Source organism: Dipteris shenzhenensis, chromosome 17 (assembly GCF_047967505.1).
Source record: "Dipteris shenzhenensis isolate YYH24624 ecotype China chromosome 17, Dip_SZ_1.0, whole genome shotgun sequence".
Classification (NCBI taxonomy): Eukaryota; Viridiplantae; Streptophyta; class Polypodiopsida; order Gleicheniales; family Dipteridaceae; genus Dipteris; species Dipteris shenzhenensis.
Genome location: NC_141612.1, coordinates 38,727,603 through 38,741,986, shown reverse-complemented (window position 1 = coordinate 38,741,986; position 14,384 = coordinate 38,727,603). Strand labels below are relative to the sequence as shown.

At 43.1% G+C, this 14,384-nt stretch overlaps 1 protein-coding gene across 1 annotated transcript; it reads left to right on the top strand.

The window, feature by feature from the left end:
• Nucleotides 1-271: 271 nt before the first annotated feature.
• Nucleotides 272-13,452, top strand: LOC147892090 (dihydrolipoyl dehydrogenase 2, chloroplastic-like). The gene is made up of 15 exons (XM_087387974.1): nucleotides 272-1,019; nucleotides 1,250-1,396; nucleotides 1,802-1,936; nucleotides 4,291-4,408; nucleotides 4,623-4,747; nucleotides 7,797-7,922; nucleotides 8,032-8,112; nucleotides 8,578-8,640; nucleotides 8,779-8,853; nucleotides 9,792-9,870; nucleotides 9,988-10,088; nucleotides 11,758-11,871; nucleotides 12,436-12,549; nucleotides 12,699-12,770; nucleotides 12,855-13,452. Exons 1-15 carry the CDS (start codon nucleotides 711-713, stop codon nucleotides 12,903-12,905), a joined length of 1,710 nt encoding a protein of 569 aa, XP_087244100.1. The 5' UTR covers nucleotides 272-710; the 3' UTR covers nucleotides 12,906-13,452.
• Nucleotides 13,453-14,384: the final 932 nt, after the last annotated feature.

The window sequence follows — 14,384 nt, the reverse complement described above, 5'->3', positions numbered from 1 at the left end:
TAGGTACCCTCTCGTGGGAACCAACCATTGGGTGCGTGTGTGAAGGCCGGTTGCATAAGTGAGGCTTGAGAATGAGTTTCTCCTCCCTCCCCTCTTTATCCCTTAGTGTAATCATGCCCTTTACCTTTTCCTCTTTAAGTGTCACAAAGAACGAATTAATGGGAATTTCCCATTTTTGAATGTAAAGGAATGTGAGGATTAAGGAAGGGATTAAGGGTGGAAATTGGGATTAAGGGGAGACAAGGAGACAATCCACGAAGGCAAGCTTTGGTGTCATCGATTCATCCTCGGCTCCTCCTCCTGCTTTGCTTACAATACTTGCTCCCCTCTCTCCTGCTCTCGCCTCATCTCCACATCTTCCTCGCATTTTGCATGCTTTGCCTTCCTCCTCGCCAGCTTCCCCCTTGCTCAATTGCCCTTCCCTCTTCCCCGATTCGCCACTGCCTCACCCTTTGAGAAACGTCGCTACCTCAGCGCCAGAGACCCTTTTTTCCAAGCCGTGAGAGTGTGGGCGCTTTGAGAAAGAGGCGAGAGAGAGCGCGAGGGAGAGCAAGGGCGAGGGAGAGGGAGAGGGAGAGAGAGAGACAGAGAGAAAGAGGCAGAGAGAAAGAGAGCGTGACAGTGAGACAGAGAGTGTATTTTGTGTGTGTGTGTGTGTGAGAGAGAGAGAGAGAGAGAGAGACAGAGAGAGAATCCGGAAGGTTTTTCCCATGGAGTCTTCCCTCCACGCTTCCTCCTTGCTCCCCGCTTCCCCATCTGCCCAGCAAACCTCTGCCTTCCCTCGTGGACTCCCTTTCTGTGGACTGCATAGACACTCGCTCGGGCTCGGTAGCGCAGCTCAAAGTCTTGCCTCCAGCCGGTCCGTGCTTAAAAGGCATGCCAAATTCGAAAAGGTGAACTTGTCTCAATGGAGAGTGATGGCGTCCACTAATGGAGGTCCGCAAGGATTCGACTACGACGTCGTGATCATAGGAGCTGGCGTTGGCGGTCACGGCGCTGCGTTGCATGCAGTCGAGAAGGTGAAAAGAATTGGAATCGGAACTGGTTTTTTTCTGTAAACGTAGACTCGCTTCTATCCTACACGTTTTCGGTCAATCGGACTCTTCTGTCGATTTAAGACATCCGTCGCAAACTGAAATCGAGTAGACCTGAACAAATCTACGAGCTCCAACCGAGCTGATTGTCGTTTTACTGATCGCTTTCGATCCATGACGTTCTGCATGTATTCTGATTTTCTATATGTCTGCAGGGATTGAAGACTGCCATTATTGAAGGCGATATTGTTGGAGGCACTTGTGTTAACAGAGGCTGTGTGCCTTCAAAGGCCTTGCTGGCCGTCAGTGGGCGTATGAGAGAACTTCAGGACGAACATCACCTCAAGGCTTTGGGTATTCAGGTACATTCGTAGCAAACTTTTCTTCAGCATTGATGGGAAGCGAGAGATTCCTTAGTTGCCAGAGCAAGGAATGTCGGGTAAAAATTGTCGATGGAAAGTGAGATCGCTTATGTATTCCTCTTTCTTCGCTTTACATCCAAGAGAAACGAACATTTTTGCAGAACTACACACTTGATTCAAAATACCATTTGCCTCATGTTTGCGAAAAGAGCAGGACCTTCGACGGCTCTGATAGTATTGGCCTTGGATCCATGAATCCATTCCCTTATGTCGAGAGAGTGTGGCAATTAAGTTATAATGAAAACAAGTTTGACCTTGAGATCATAGTGTTAATCTTACTTTGACTATGCGTTCACAGTGTTAATCTTACTTTGACTTGTGTACTCATGTGTTCGTTTCTTCCAGGTGGCGGCTGCAGGATACGAAAGGCAAGCGGTAGCAGACCATGCAAATAATCTCGCAACGCGCATTCGAGGAAATCTCACAAATTCAATGAAGGCTATGGGTGTGGACATTTTGACTGGAGTAGGAACTGTTCTAGTGAGTAGCAGAACCCTACTTTAGATTATAGGTTTCAAGTTTTCTTTTTAACTCCAACTAAGCAAGTGTAATGATATATAAGAAAAGGTGAACTGATTTTTCCCATTCTTCTTTGGAATTAGAACATTTTTGTGACTAGAAAATAGACATAGGAGAATGACCAAGCTGTATGAAAGATGAGAGAAGGTAAACTGAAACCATTAGTACTCAACATTGTCTGAGGAAGGGTATGAAGTACCCCCTTATCTTAATAACAAAGAGAAGTACGCGTTTTTAATGTTGGGTGGTTTTGTGTTGTGCATCTCATTGGCAAGCTTTTCTCACAGCACTTGACTCACACTCCCTTGGTACACACATGTTGTGTAGTTTACACCCTGCACAGCATGCATTAGTTTGTGACATGGAGGATGAAGGGGCTTTCTATGATGTCCAGTGCACGAGTGTTCCTGCAGCACTGCTGAGGGGCAACACTCATTGGCAAGCTTTGCTCACAGCACTCGACTCACACTCTTGGTACACACACGGGGTATAGTAACACCCTGCACAGCACGCATTAGTTTGTGACTTGGAGGATCAGTGCACAAGTGTTCCTACAGCACTGCTGGGGGGCAACACTGCACCTTTGTTCTTGATCTGTTGGTGAAAGGCCAATGGAGATACACACAAGAAGCTCGGATGAAGTCCAACATTCAGCCATGGTGGCCTCCATGTCCACCTACATGGTATCCATGTTAGAATTAAACTGTGTTCACAGTATTCGAAGCCAAGACCTGCCTAAAAGGGCTTGTTGATGGTCAAAGACTCTCATGTGGATTGACAGTCTTTTGGACTTCAATCATCAATAGGCAACCGATTTTCCAGTGACTCAAATATGAACTGGCAACAACAAAGATATTTGGGCAAATCTTGTGACTATCTTCCTCATCTGCTTCCCTTCAGTTCTGCCCTTTCTCACTTTGTGTGATAGTTGCAACATTATAGCACTAATCTAGCCTTCCGAGTATTCTTTCAGCTACTTTAGTCCAAGATGCTTGATATAGAGTGCGGAATTTCTTTCTTAAGGTCTCCAATGAGGAACGTTGTCTTCACGTCCAACTGCAGATCAGTCAATGATGGACTGCAAGGTGAGGACTTGCCTGATTGCAGTCATTGTGGCCTTTAGTGCCAAAATCATGTCGTAGTGAAGCCAGCCTTAGGCCATCAAACATGGCCTTGGTACATGTCACAACTACCATTTAACTTACACCTATCTGCAGTTGCTGATATCCACGACCACAGTTTGGTTCTTTACCATTGGCTCATACTCTAATTCAGGGGCACCCCCTTGATACCACGTTCTTGCCTCCAGGAATATCCACAAGCCCAGTTTGGTTCGACTCATAAACTCTCTTTGCTCTTTTCTGCATCCTTCAAGGGCTTGGGCTAGCTCAAGAGATTCCAGAATCTTTTGAAAACACGATGGCAGCTTATGCATGGGTACTGATGAGAACATTAATGTAGCTTTGCTTAGTAAGCTATCTTTATTTTTATTTTCCTCATTTACTCATAATTTTGTTCAAAGTCGCTACAAACTCCTTAGCTCTTTCACTTGTTTATAAAAACTTAATCTGTAAGATTGGATATATTCTAGTCTTATGAAGGTATAAGTCTCGTATCTGATGCTGTTCTTGGGAAGGCATGGCAAATGAATCTCTTTTAGTTTCCGTGTACTATCTCAGCTCCCTCTTTCATTTTGGGCTTTTCTTCACTGTGTTGTTCAGGATTGGCTGCTTCTGATCCATGATCATAGAAGATCGTATGAATAATCTGGACTTTGCAGCTCAAATGCATGATTAGTTCCTGAATTCTTTTCTGAGCAGCTTGTTTTGTGTGAGGCATTAGGCATTTTGGCGCATTGCAAACTCAAATGGTTCCTTGGGGAAGTCTGCTGGTTTAGATCTCCTTCAGTAATGTCCTGTTATTTTTTCCTATGCCACCTCTATAAATTTAGATCATCAGCAAGAGTAGACTGCATCAATGCAGGATTCCAAACCTTGCTGGCCAGATCTTGGCAGCTGGTCTGCTCTATTTCTCAGGCTTGGTGATCAGTCTCCACACATCTCTGGCTGGCGGGCCAGCTACCTGGTTCAGTTCAGCTGATACATGTTAATATACTCTTGTCTCCACAGTTTTTCCTTGGTTTTTGGGTCCATATGTCGATGGCCAATGCTACTTGTGGAGAAATGGACATGCCAATACTGCTTTCACTCTCTAAATCCTTTTTCCCTTATCCCCTTGTTTTCATTTCGTACGGTGGCTGTTGATTTGAAAGCACCTCCCAATCTGTTTGCAATAAACCTCTTTTTTTGGTTCAGGGCCCTCAGAAGGTGAAATATGGGAAAATTGGCTACCCTGACAAAACTGTCACTGCCAAGAATATCATTATTGCAACAGGATCAATACCCTTTGTACCCCCGGGGATAGAAATTGATGGTATGTAATGCATTGTGGTATTTTCACTCTATATAACTTTTTAGCATCAGGCTTGCTTTACAGAATGCCAAAATATACTCTACTTAGATGATGATGATGGTTGAAATGCTTGAAAAGTTTGATGCTGGGCCTTTTATGAAACTCAATTAATTCTGGACACATGTGAAAAGCGCTATATGGTTTGGAATGCTAAGGTGTAACTTTGGGTTTTCAGGGAAAACAGTCTTCACCAGCGATCATGCTCTGAAGCTTGAGTGGGTTCCAGATTGGATTGCAATTGTAGGCAGTGGATATATTGGACTCGAGTTCAGTGATGTTTATACTGCTCTTGGAAGTGAGGTTTGTTTTATCCAGCCCTGATTTTCTAATTCTTTCTCCTCTTCCCTCTATCTTTCTGACATGTTGAGATTCAGAGCATTAAGGTGATTCTGTTCTCCCATTGAGGGATCATATTTCTGGTGATTTCTTGCTATTCATCCTGTCACATGCATTTTGCATCTGTTTCTCCATTGGACATTGTCCTCTATCTGTTCCTAGATGCAAGGCTTTGTCTGACTTAGAAACTCGTATTGTTTGGGTCGAGAAACCACCAAGATAGAAGCAAAGCAAAAGCTGAAACCAGAACACTGAAGCTTACTCTTTAGACGCAAGTACAAACACATGAATGAGTGAACTTTGCTGTTTATAGGCTGCCAAATCAGGGCACAAAAATGCAAGTAAAGAATGAGGATGGTCGCTCCTATATGCTGTGCTCTGTCAATGGGGTAGCCCCCCTTACATAGCCCTAAGTGGGCCTGGTAGCCTGCTTTAATGAGGTGCCTACTAGCAGGCCAAAAGATCACTTGGTAGGCCAATCTTAAAGCCTATTAACTCAATCCTAAGGACCCAAATCAATCTACTTGTGTAGCTAGCTGGTCGGCCAGCAACGCCAGCATCTGGGCCGACACAGGGCAGGGTAGATCAGCGTACATGGTCCCTTTGACTTGGGCTTTTTCAAGGCCCTCAACAAAAGTGGTAAAATGTGAGCAAACTATCCCACCCTAGGCTCACCCCTTGGATCTCCTCATATCGGATATCATAGTAGGATCAACCTAGGGACTAAGAGGTGGAACATTGATTTCCAACACTGCCTCTTATTATCCGAGTGTGGACCATCATTCAGGCTGGAATATAGACTGTACTCACATTGGGCTCACTTGAGCGTCTTCATGAAGATGTCAGCACAGTTGTTTGTGGAGGATGACCAGCCTTAGCTCACTATCTTGCGCCTTGCATCTTCTCATGAATGAAGTGGTTGGAACTTCAATGTGCTGACTGTAGCATGGAAACTGGAACTTTCACAATGGCAATGTCTCATTGTCGCATTGTAGATTTTGGAAGATTTCAATCTGCTCCATTGATACATGGGCCAGTCTCGCCATGTGTCACATCACATAATGCACACCATCATGACTTTCTACAATCACTAACCACATCATGCGAAGTGTTACAAGCACGAGGGTTGCATGTATCGTGTCCCACACTCCTGCTGCCCAGGCACCCCCCAATGATTTTGCCTCCCCAAGTTGGGGATGCCAAATCATGTCACCGCCTCTCCATTATGTTGCATCCCTCTTGCAACCCTCGGCCACGTGCTCGCTCCTAGAGGATCACTAGGAACCCCAAGGCTGTGATACCATGTAAGAATCTCCAATATGGAAGCGACCTGGTGGGTAAGTCGAATTGCCAGTCTTGGAAAATAAAGGATGAAGGCATGGATATTTTGATTGCATTCACAAGAAGAGAATGCCCAATTTCAATTACTTGGATGTGAGGAAAACATGAGGAGACAGAAGAGAACAACGCAGGAGCATAGAATACCACACAACAAGACATAGACCTGCAATGTACATTCTGTTAAGAAAATAAGATTATATACAATTAGGGGTAGGGTTAATCTCTATACCCTCCTTTAGGCTCTGCCTACACACTTATAATAATACAAACAGGAGATTGTAATATTTGCTCTACTCCAACACATTCCTTTCAGTTGAAGGTCTTTAGGAAGTGCTCACCGTTACTGACCATTTGGCGGGGGGATCATTCAGGCCAGCCCTCGGTGTGGTGAGGAGTTTGAGCACCAGCCCTTCTCTGACACTGGAGGTTCACGGTCAGGAGGGCTTTATTCTGACACAGCGGACACATATTGGTTGGGTGCAATGGGACAGCGGCCTGGCCAGAGATCCTTTGGAGCCTAGCATCGCCCCCCCATCAAGCCAGAGGCATGTGCGGCTGCTAGAGATAGACGCCACCTTCCTTGAGTCCTGGAGGGATGGTCGACATAGAGCCTCAGCTCCCCCGTTCTGATATGGTCCATTCTCTAGGACAGGGGTGCCCCTGACGATTCAATATTTGGACCGAGCCCCTGGATTCTTGCGCTCCAGGCATTACAGAGTGGGGTTGGGAGGTCTTCAGCCAGAGACAGATGCGGACCTAGAGATGTTTGGGGCCTTGGACTTCAATGAGTGGCAGAGGATCAAAGGAGTGGGCCGTTTTGGGAAGCACTTGATCATCGACCCACCATGAGTCACTTTGGGGCAGGACAGGTCCTGGTGGTGCCTCTGGTTGTGGGAGGGCCGGCCCTTCAAGAGGTGCAAGGAGTGGGTTTTACCTTCTGGAGTAGGGCACTCAAAGAGGGGTGTTAAAGTGCTCTGCCGTTCTTCTTGTACATGACACGCATTGTGCTTGGAGTCTTTTAGAGAAAGGCACTGGATCAAGCAGCCGTGCCCTACGAGTTCTGGATTTTGGTCGAGTATGTGGACTAGTTGCCCGCCATGGAAGGCTTCATAATTCTTTTGGATGGTTGCTCATAGGGGATTGCCCATCGGCCCATGGCTAGAGGATATGCTCACAAATGGGAGGTGCCACTGATGCACAGATAGTGATCTTGAGACGATCCCACACTGTCTGTGGAGCTGCCTTGTAGCACAGAGGATTTGGGAGGGCCTTTGGATTGTGGCTAGGACATAGAGGATGCAGTGGAACTTCACTTGGGGCATGGCAGCTTGGCTGCCAGAGGGGGGTCATGCCTTCTCCATTGATACGGTCACATTGGTCTACAGGATGCAAGGACAAAGGGTCTTTTGGATTGAGGTTCATGACACAACTCCTTCCCTGCAGCGTCTTTTTTCTTGACCAGAGGATAGTATTTGGGAGAGGGTGGGTGTGGTACATGTGTGAGACTTCTTTTTATATAATTGTCTGTATGCTCCATTGGTGTCTGAGACTAAAGTTGGTGGGGATGCAATGTAGCTAGTCTGTTCTATGCCAGCTCATGGATTTTGTGTTGTGAGCTGATATGGTCGTAGCAGTGAGGATCTTCATGACTGATCTCGTTACTTGACTACAGGTCACTTTTGTTGAGGCTCTGGATACTCTTATGCCTGGTTTCGATCCAGAGATCACAAAACTTGCACAAAGAGTTTTGATTAATACTCGGAAAATTGATTTCCACACTGGAGTCCTTGCAAAGAAGGTAACTGTGCTATCTGGACTATGATTCTCTCAATTCATTGATATGGGTTTGTTTATACTAGGCATGGGTAATATTGTGATGTTGCTTTAAGGGTATATGATACCTGCAGATAACTCCAGCAAAAGATGGAAAACCTGTTCTTATTGAGCTGGTTGATACAAAGACCAAAGAGCCCAAGGGCACTTTGGAGGTAAACATCGCTTTTTTTTAAATCAATTAATTAAATAAATCATTAACTTTTTTTGGACTCAGTAAGAGACTCCGCGGGTCTTTAGAAACCCAGTATAGCTGCTTATGCTTGGGCACTGATGACGACATAAGTGTTGCTTTGCTTGCTAAGTATGGCTTCCTTTTGTTTTTCATAAAAGTTTTTGTTTACCTCTTTTTTCTTCTCTTTCTTTTTCTCTTTTATATTCTTTGTAGATTTTTGATCTTTAGAACAACAGAAAATCTAAATTTGTATGATTGGACTTATTCTAGTCTTACAAAGGTATATATAAACTTTTCATGGGCGGGTGATTGGGCACTGCTCATAGACATGCACAGAAAATAAAAATGACAATTTGTGTGTACTTAATAAGCTGATTTTGAGTCACTTTTGAAACTGGATCCTTTGGTTTTGTAATTCTCAACGTTGTTTTGTTTTGTTTCTAAGGTTGATGCAGCTCTTATAGCCACAGGCCGTGCACCCTTCACCAAGGGATTGGGTCTAGAAAATGTATGATTCAACTTGAACTGTCTATCCTACCTGATAATGCTTACTAGTTGTGTTTGCTTTTTTTGGATGGGAGCTTTCTGTTTAGTAAACCATTTGCCCCGCTAAGTTTAATGCTGTCAACATGCTTCAATTTGACAGGTAAATGTTGTAACGCAGCGCGGTTTTGTCCCAGTGGATGAGCACATGCAAGTTCGTGATTCAAATGGTGATTTGGTTAGTTAACAGGCAAATTCTATTTAAGCATGTGCATGTTCTTTTATTTGTTTCCGTTCCTGTTTCTTTTACTTTTTTCCCAAGCTTTAGACCTTTATACTATGCATTCTTGTTCCCATTGACATGGGCTGAAGCTTTCCCTGAAAGCATGTAATTTTGTGTAGCTTAAGTCTCTGATTTTGTTTAGATCTATATCCTTATATCTTGAACTCATAGACGGGAGAGGCCTGCAAAGTGTCACCCAAAGAATCATGAGGCCAATGTCATATATAATTTATGTGGCTACATAAATCTTGTAACTGATAACTGGAAAAATCCAAGGGCTTTTCATTAAAAGTCGATTATCTATGTGGCTGTAACCTTCATTGTGACTCACTTCCATTAAGTGCTAGAAACTCAGCATCTATTTTCATCAAGTTTTTCATGTGCATGGCCTCTTATGGGAGGACATGAATTTGTTTCTAAGATAATGCAATTCACTTTATTCATAGTGCTCTAATATTGAAACTTTGCATATGGACATTCATCAAGGCATTAGTGCATCCACTGCCCTCCTTCAAGGCTTACCAGATTGGGGAAGTATATCTGTTGGATAGATGAAACAAAAGAGCAGTGGAAGATGCCTTGAAGAAATACAATAAGCTCCTGCTAACATTAATTATGCAGAAGAGGAAGAGGGGGGGCGTGGGGGAGGGGGAGGGGGAGGGGGGACACAGAGTATTGCCCCAAATGAGCTTATTTGTCATCCAGGCTGAAAGCATACTGCAAGATGGACATCCCACATCAGTTTAAGTGACTCATAATATTTTGAGATGCCTTTAATTCCAATTAGTGTTGCTTTTCTTGTTATTTCAATCTGTTGTAGCCAGATTTTTGAAGCAAAAGTCAAAGCTATTGTCGCTTGGTTGTTTAACTGCTTGAATCTTTTTTGTATACAGGTTCCTCATTTGTATTGCATTGGAGATGCCAACGGAAAAATGATGCTTGCCCATGCTGCCAGTGCACAGGGCATTTCAGGTGTGTGTGGTCTTGACCAGATTGGTGCAAACTTGTGTAATATCAGGATATCCAAAATAGAAGGCTAAGAAACATTACAACAGGCTGATTTTGTCTTGTAATGGTTTTTTCTTGCAGTCATTGAGCAGATTTCTGGGAGAGAGAATATTCTGAACCATCTGAGTATACCAGCTGCTTGTTTTACACACCCAGAGATCAGTATGGTTGGCCTTACAGAGGTATGTGAACTGTTTGCCATTTGGTCCTCTTTGTTATTATTTATAGCTGTTAAAATATGTGCAGTTTACCGTGTGATGGCCTTCTTATAGTGAATGTTGTGTGCATTGTTTCTAATTTTATGCAATGATGCATTAAGCTATTTGGAACAATTTAAACTGTCATTTCCACAGGAAAGGCTAAACTTCCATCTGCTAAAATAATGATTGTCGAGGTTATTATTGTTTCCGCCCCCCCCCCCTCCCTCCTTCCAAAAAAAATAAAAATTGTCGATGGTTGTGAGGGAACGAAACCTTCGAAGTTAATTAAGAAAGAAATAGCAGTGGACTGCTTTAAATCTAGCCATACCTACAGCGATTCCTTGTCCATCCTTTTTCGGGAGGAAGTGCACTGGAACGAAATCTAGTGTCAAGTTTGCCCCCCTGCAGGCGGGATCTGAATGTTTTCCAATCAATGATCACAAATATATATTGGTGGTGTTGTTTCTGGCTGCTGTTGCTCTTTCAGTGTTGATTTGTCTGCCTTTGAAGGTATATTTAAGGTAGTCAAAGCAGCGGGACCACTAGCATTGAAGCGATGGAAGCTCCCTCCCATTCGAAAGCACCTTACACCAACCTAGGAAGGGAACAAGTCAACAAGCTCAAATGACTCTTCTATTGGCTCTCCACCATCAGAGCCCACTCAAGTGCAAGAGAACACCACAGCTGCAAAGCCAGATGAACTCCAGTTCTATTGGAGCCACAGACAGACCATAGACAACACTAAGATAGACCATTTTGTAGATCAATCAGCTTGGAACATTGTTAGTTGGCTGGGTAGTTTACTCCATGATGGCTGTCTTTGGAAAGAGATTAGGGACTGGGAAGTTCTTTACGTAACTTGTATCAGGCTGCCCTAGTAGAAGAAACACTGCCATGTGAAAAGAGGCAGTGGTGGGCAAAAGGCTGGCTTGCTTCCAAATTCTCATATAATGAAAAAACAACAGGAGCTTCAAGGTTAAACAAACTACCACAAGCATAAAATGAACCACTGGGTTGTGTGAGAGGAGGTAGTGGATGGCTCGAGGCTCCTCGTAACCAAAAGCAGGAGGCTAGGACGTTGCACTAGAGGGGGACTTTTTATTGGATTGAGGTGCAATTGCGAGCTGATTGCAGGAAATGAGTAAAGCATTTGTGCTGTTGTAACATGCGGCCTTGATACATGTGCCAAAGTGACAGTATTTCATTAACTTTTTGTTGAGATTTTGGAAGAAGATGGGTGTATATTAATGGCTGGGATAGGAGGCATGAACGTTTTAGAGTTGCATTGTTTCATCTTCCAAGATACCATTGGCAGACGGACACCCTCAGCTATCCTCATGGAAGCTGCTGGTACTTTGTCTAAAGGAAACATGTAACTGACAAACATTCACACTGCACAGAACTTCACTTCCTTTGAATCTAAGGATAAGTTGGGACTGGAGGACTTGGACTTGTTCACATTTTGCCTGTATGTTGTGTCTTTCACAATTTTCCATGCAGAATCCAGAGTAGAGATAATTTTCTGTGCCTTGACGGGTATTAATAAAATGACACATATGGGCCTGAATTATGATTATCTGTTTAATTTGCTGATAAATATTTCCTTTGTTCATGATGATTATGTAAATGATATATGGCATGTTGCTCTCAGCCTCAAGCACGACAGAAGGCAGAAGAGGAAGGCTTTGAAGTAAGTGTTACCAAGACAAGCTTTAAAGCTAACACGAAGGCTTTAGCTGAAAACGAGGGTGAAGGCCTTGCAAAGGTATGCACTTCCTTAAGGTTAAAACTTCCGATTCTTGATGCTTTGCATCTCTTGTATCCAGTTTCAGTTTGGAAGCTTTTAGGAATTATAGTGAAATCTTGATGACATCCATCTTGGGATGATTTTATTATATATATAAAATGAGGTTATAAAGTAGAAAGTAGAGGTATCAAACTCTGTGTTTATAAAAGGGATGCGAAAATTTCTAGAAAGTTTTGAGCGATGAAAGGGTTTGAAAGAGGATGTCTTATTCAATATTATCAACACCATGTCTAGGGTTTCTCATAGGTGGTGTGCTCCCAGCAACAAGGGTCTCACATTCTTTCTCTAAATGTGACAGAAGTCTAGCCACACTAAACTTTGCAAGATCGTGATGAAACCTTAAAACATCAGTTATTAAAAGAAGCTGAATGTGGGCTGAGTAATTAGATGCATTCCCTAGCATAAAGATGATTGAGATTCCAAATATCATGATTGAGACATGTATATCTTCAAGTGACGAGAGATTAGAGACAGGTTTGGTGATTTCCACATGCGTTCCTTGTTGTCATTCTTTCTTTGCAGTTGATTTTTCGGCCTGACACTGGAGAAGTCTTGGGAGTACACATCTTTGGTCTCCATGCAGCTGATCTGATCCATGAAGCATCAAATGCGATCGCTATGGGGACAACTATTCAAGTATGATTAATTTTTAATATCAAACGAGCCTTTCGTAGCGCATTTTAAAAGTTCTTCAATGGAATATGAAATCATTTCAACTGAGAGATGGAAAGTAGAAGAGCTGTTCTACGAAACCTTTTGATGCTGTTATGCTATTGGTCATGTAGGATATCAAGTTTGCAGTCCATGCACATCCTACCCTGTCAGAGGTGTTGGATGAACTTTTCAAGGCTGCGAAGGTGAGTGATTGATGTTCGGACTGTGAATACTCTGTGAGCCTATTCAGGGGAACTCTCTCAGAGGAAATGTGTTTGTCTTGGCAGGTTGGAGAACATGTGCCTACTCCAGTAAAAGCAGAACCAGTCGCTGTGTAAAGGGTGAAGCATCCCTGAGCAGGCGGAGTATGATGACAGAATGCAGATTTGTTGGGGGGCGCCTTCATGGTCAATTGGTGCAGAAAATCTTTAGAATCAGCATTGGTTTTATGATTCTTCATCCCCATTTCAAAGCTCAGCAGAGGCAAAATTTTGGCAGTGATCACCTTAATTTTCAACTAGCTAAGACATTGGTAGTGACCTTAAGTGCCCAGACTTGCTACTTTACGCTGACGAATTAGAATCATCAATTAACACAATGAGTCTCTAGTTGCTGAGAATGCTCTTTAAAGAAAGGCTAATGTAAATGTAACAATAACGACAGGCTGCTGGCTAGATTTGGAGAACCTTGGAGAGGAATTATTGTTTCTTTAAATCCCAGGCTCTGAGGAACTTAATTTATACCAAAGGGATTAATTGTTAGAGGAGAATATGTTCAAATTTGAGCACTGACGTTCCCATTGGATTATTTGAGGGCTGAAGACTTAACCCTCATTCCGGTGTCAGGCTCCTGAGTTGTCTGCTAAGCATGATATTAACTCGCAGTGTCATGCAGAGTGTCAAATTTTGTTGCGATTCCTCTTCTCGAAAGCTTGTTATTGATATTTGCCGCATTACCCATAACCCCTCCCCTCTTCCTCCTTATGACTAAGGTTTGAAAAAAGAAGGTAAGAATGATGATGAGCACTTTGTGTTGTCTGGAGGTGAGGAAGAGAGAATAGTAGGCATGAGTAAGAGAGAGCATGGGGAAGGGAATCGTTCAAGAGGTGGAAGGTGGCCAGAAAGCAAATGGGGGAATAACAAAGCTTGTTTGCATTCTTGCCTACACCTTACGACTAGCCCTTATGACTTGGTGAATTAGCAATGTAAGTAGCTTGGAAGTTTTGAGGAAATAATTTTACATAATGGGCAAGACCGATTGCATTCTAGTAGGTGCTAGACACTATTGGGGAAAGGTTCGGACAAATAGATATAACTTTACTAACCAAAGTTATAGCTTGAGTTGTGTAATAGTGAATGTTATCATGACGACCAAGTTGTATACATACTTCTTCTTTATTGGAGAACATTGCTTCAAGTGCCACTATTGCAAATATGTGCGTCTTGGCCTCGTCCCTCCTTTAGTGGCATGATCTCACGTCAGTATAGTCGTGAGTTTACATGTCACTATCATACTCTCTTTTTAAGCATCATATGTCCTCTTAACCATTCCATCCATACATGGTGGATGCCCTAAAGCTTAGATTAAGTTTGGTCCCCTACCTTCCTCTCACACCAAATCTAGTGCATTTCCTTAATGCTATTAGATTTCATTTGTGTAACTCTTCCCTAATTGAGATTAGGTCTTCTCCCTTGGATTGCCTTTATCCAAGCCCAATGAATTTCGTTAACCTAAACCCAACATGTTTTTAGTATGATGGTGCATAGCGCTATGATTTCGAAGATTATTCTTCCAAGGATCTCAACACAATAAAAGCT

Bases quoted from the DNA above. Each gene is read 5' to 3' on its own strand.
- LOC147892090 (XM_087387974.1), top strand. From the start codon at position 711: ATGGAGTCTTCCCTCCACGCTTCCTCCTTGCTCCCCGCTTCCCCATCT. The intron at 8,641-8,778 runs GTATGATTCAAC...TCAATTTGACAG, and splicing joins AGGGATTGGGTCTAGAAAAT to GTAAATGTTGTAACGCAGCG. The intron at 9,871-9,987 runs GTGTGTGTGGTC...TTTTTCTTGCAG, and splicing joins CAGTGCACAGGGCATTTCAG to TCATTGAGCAGATTTCTGGG.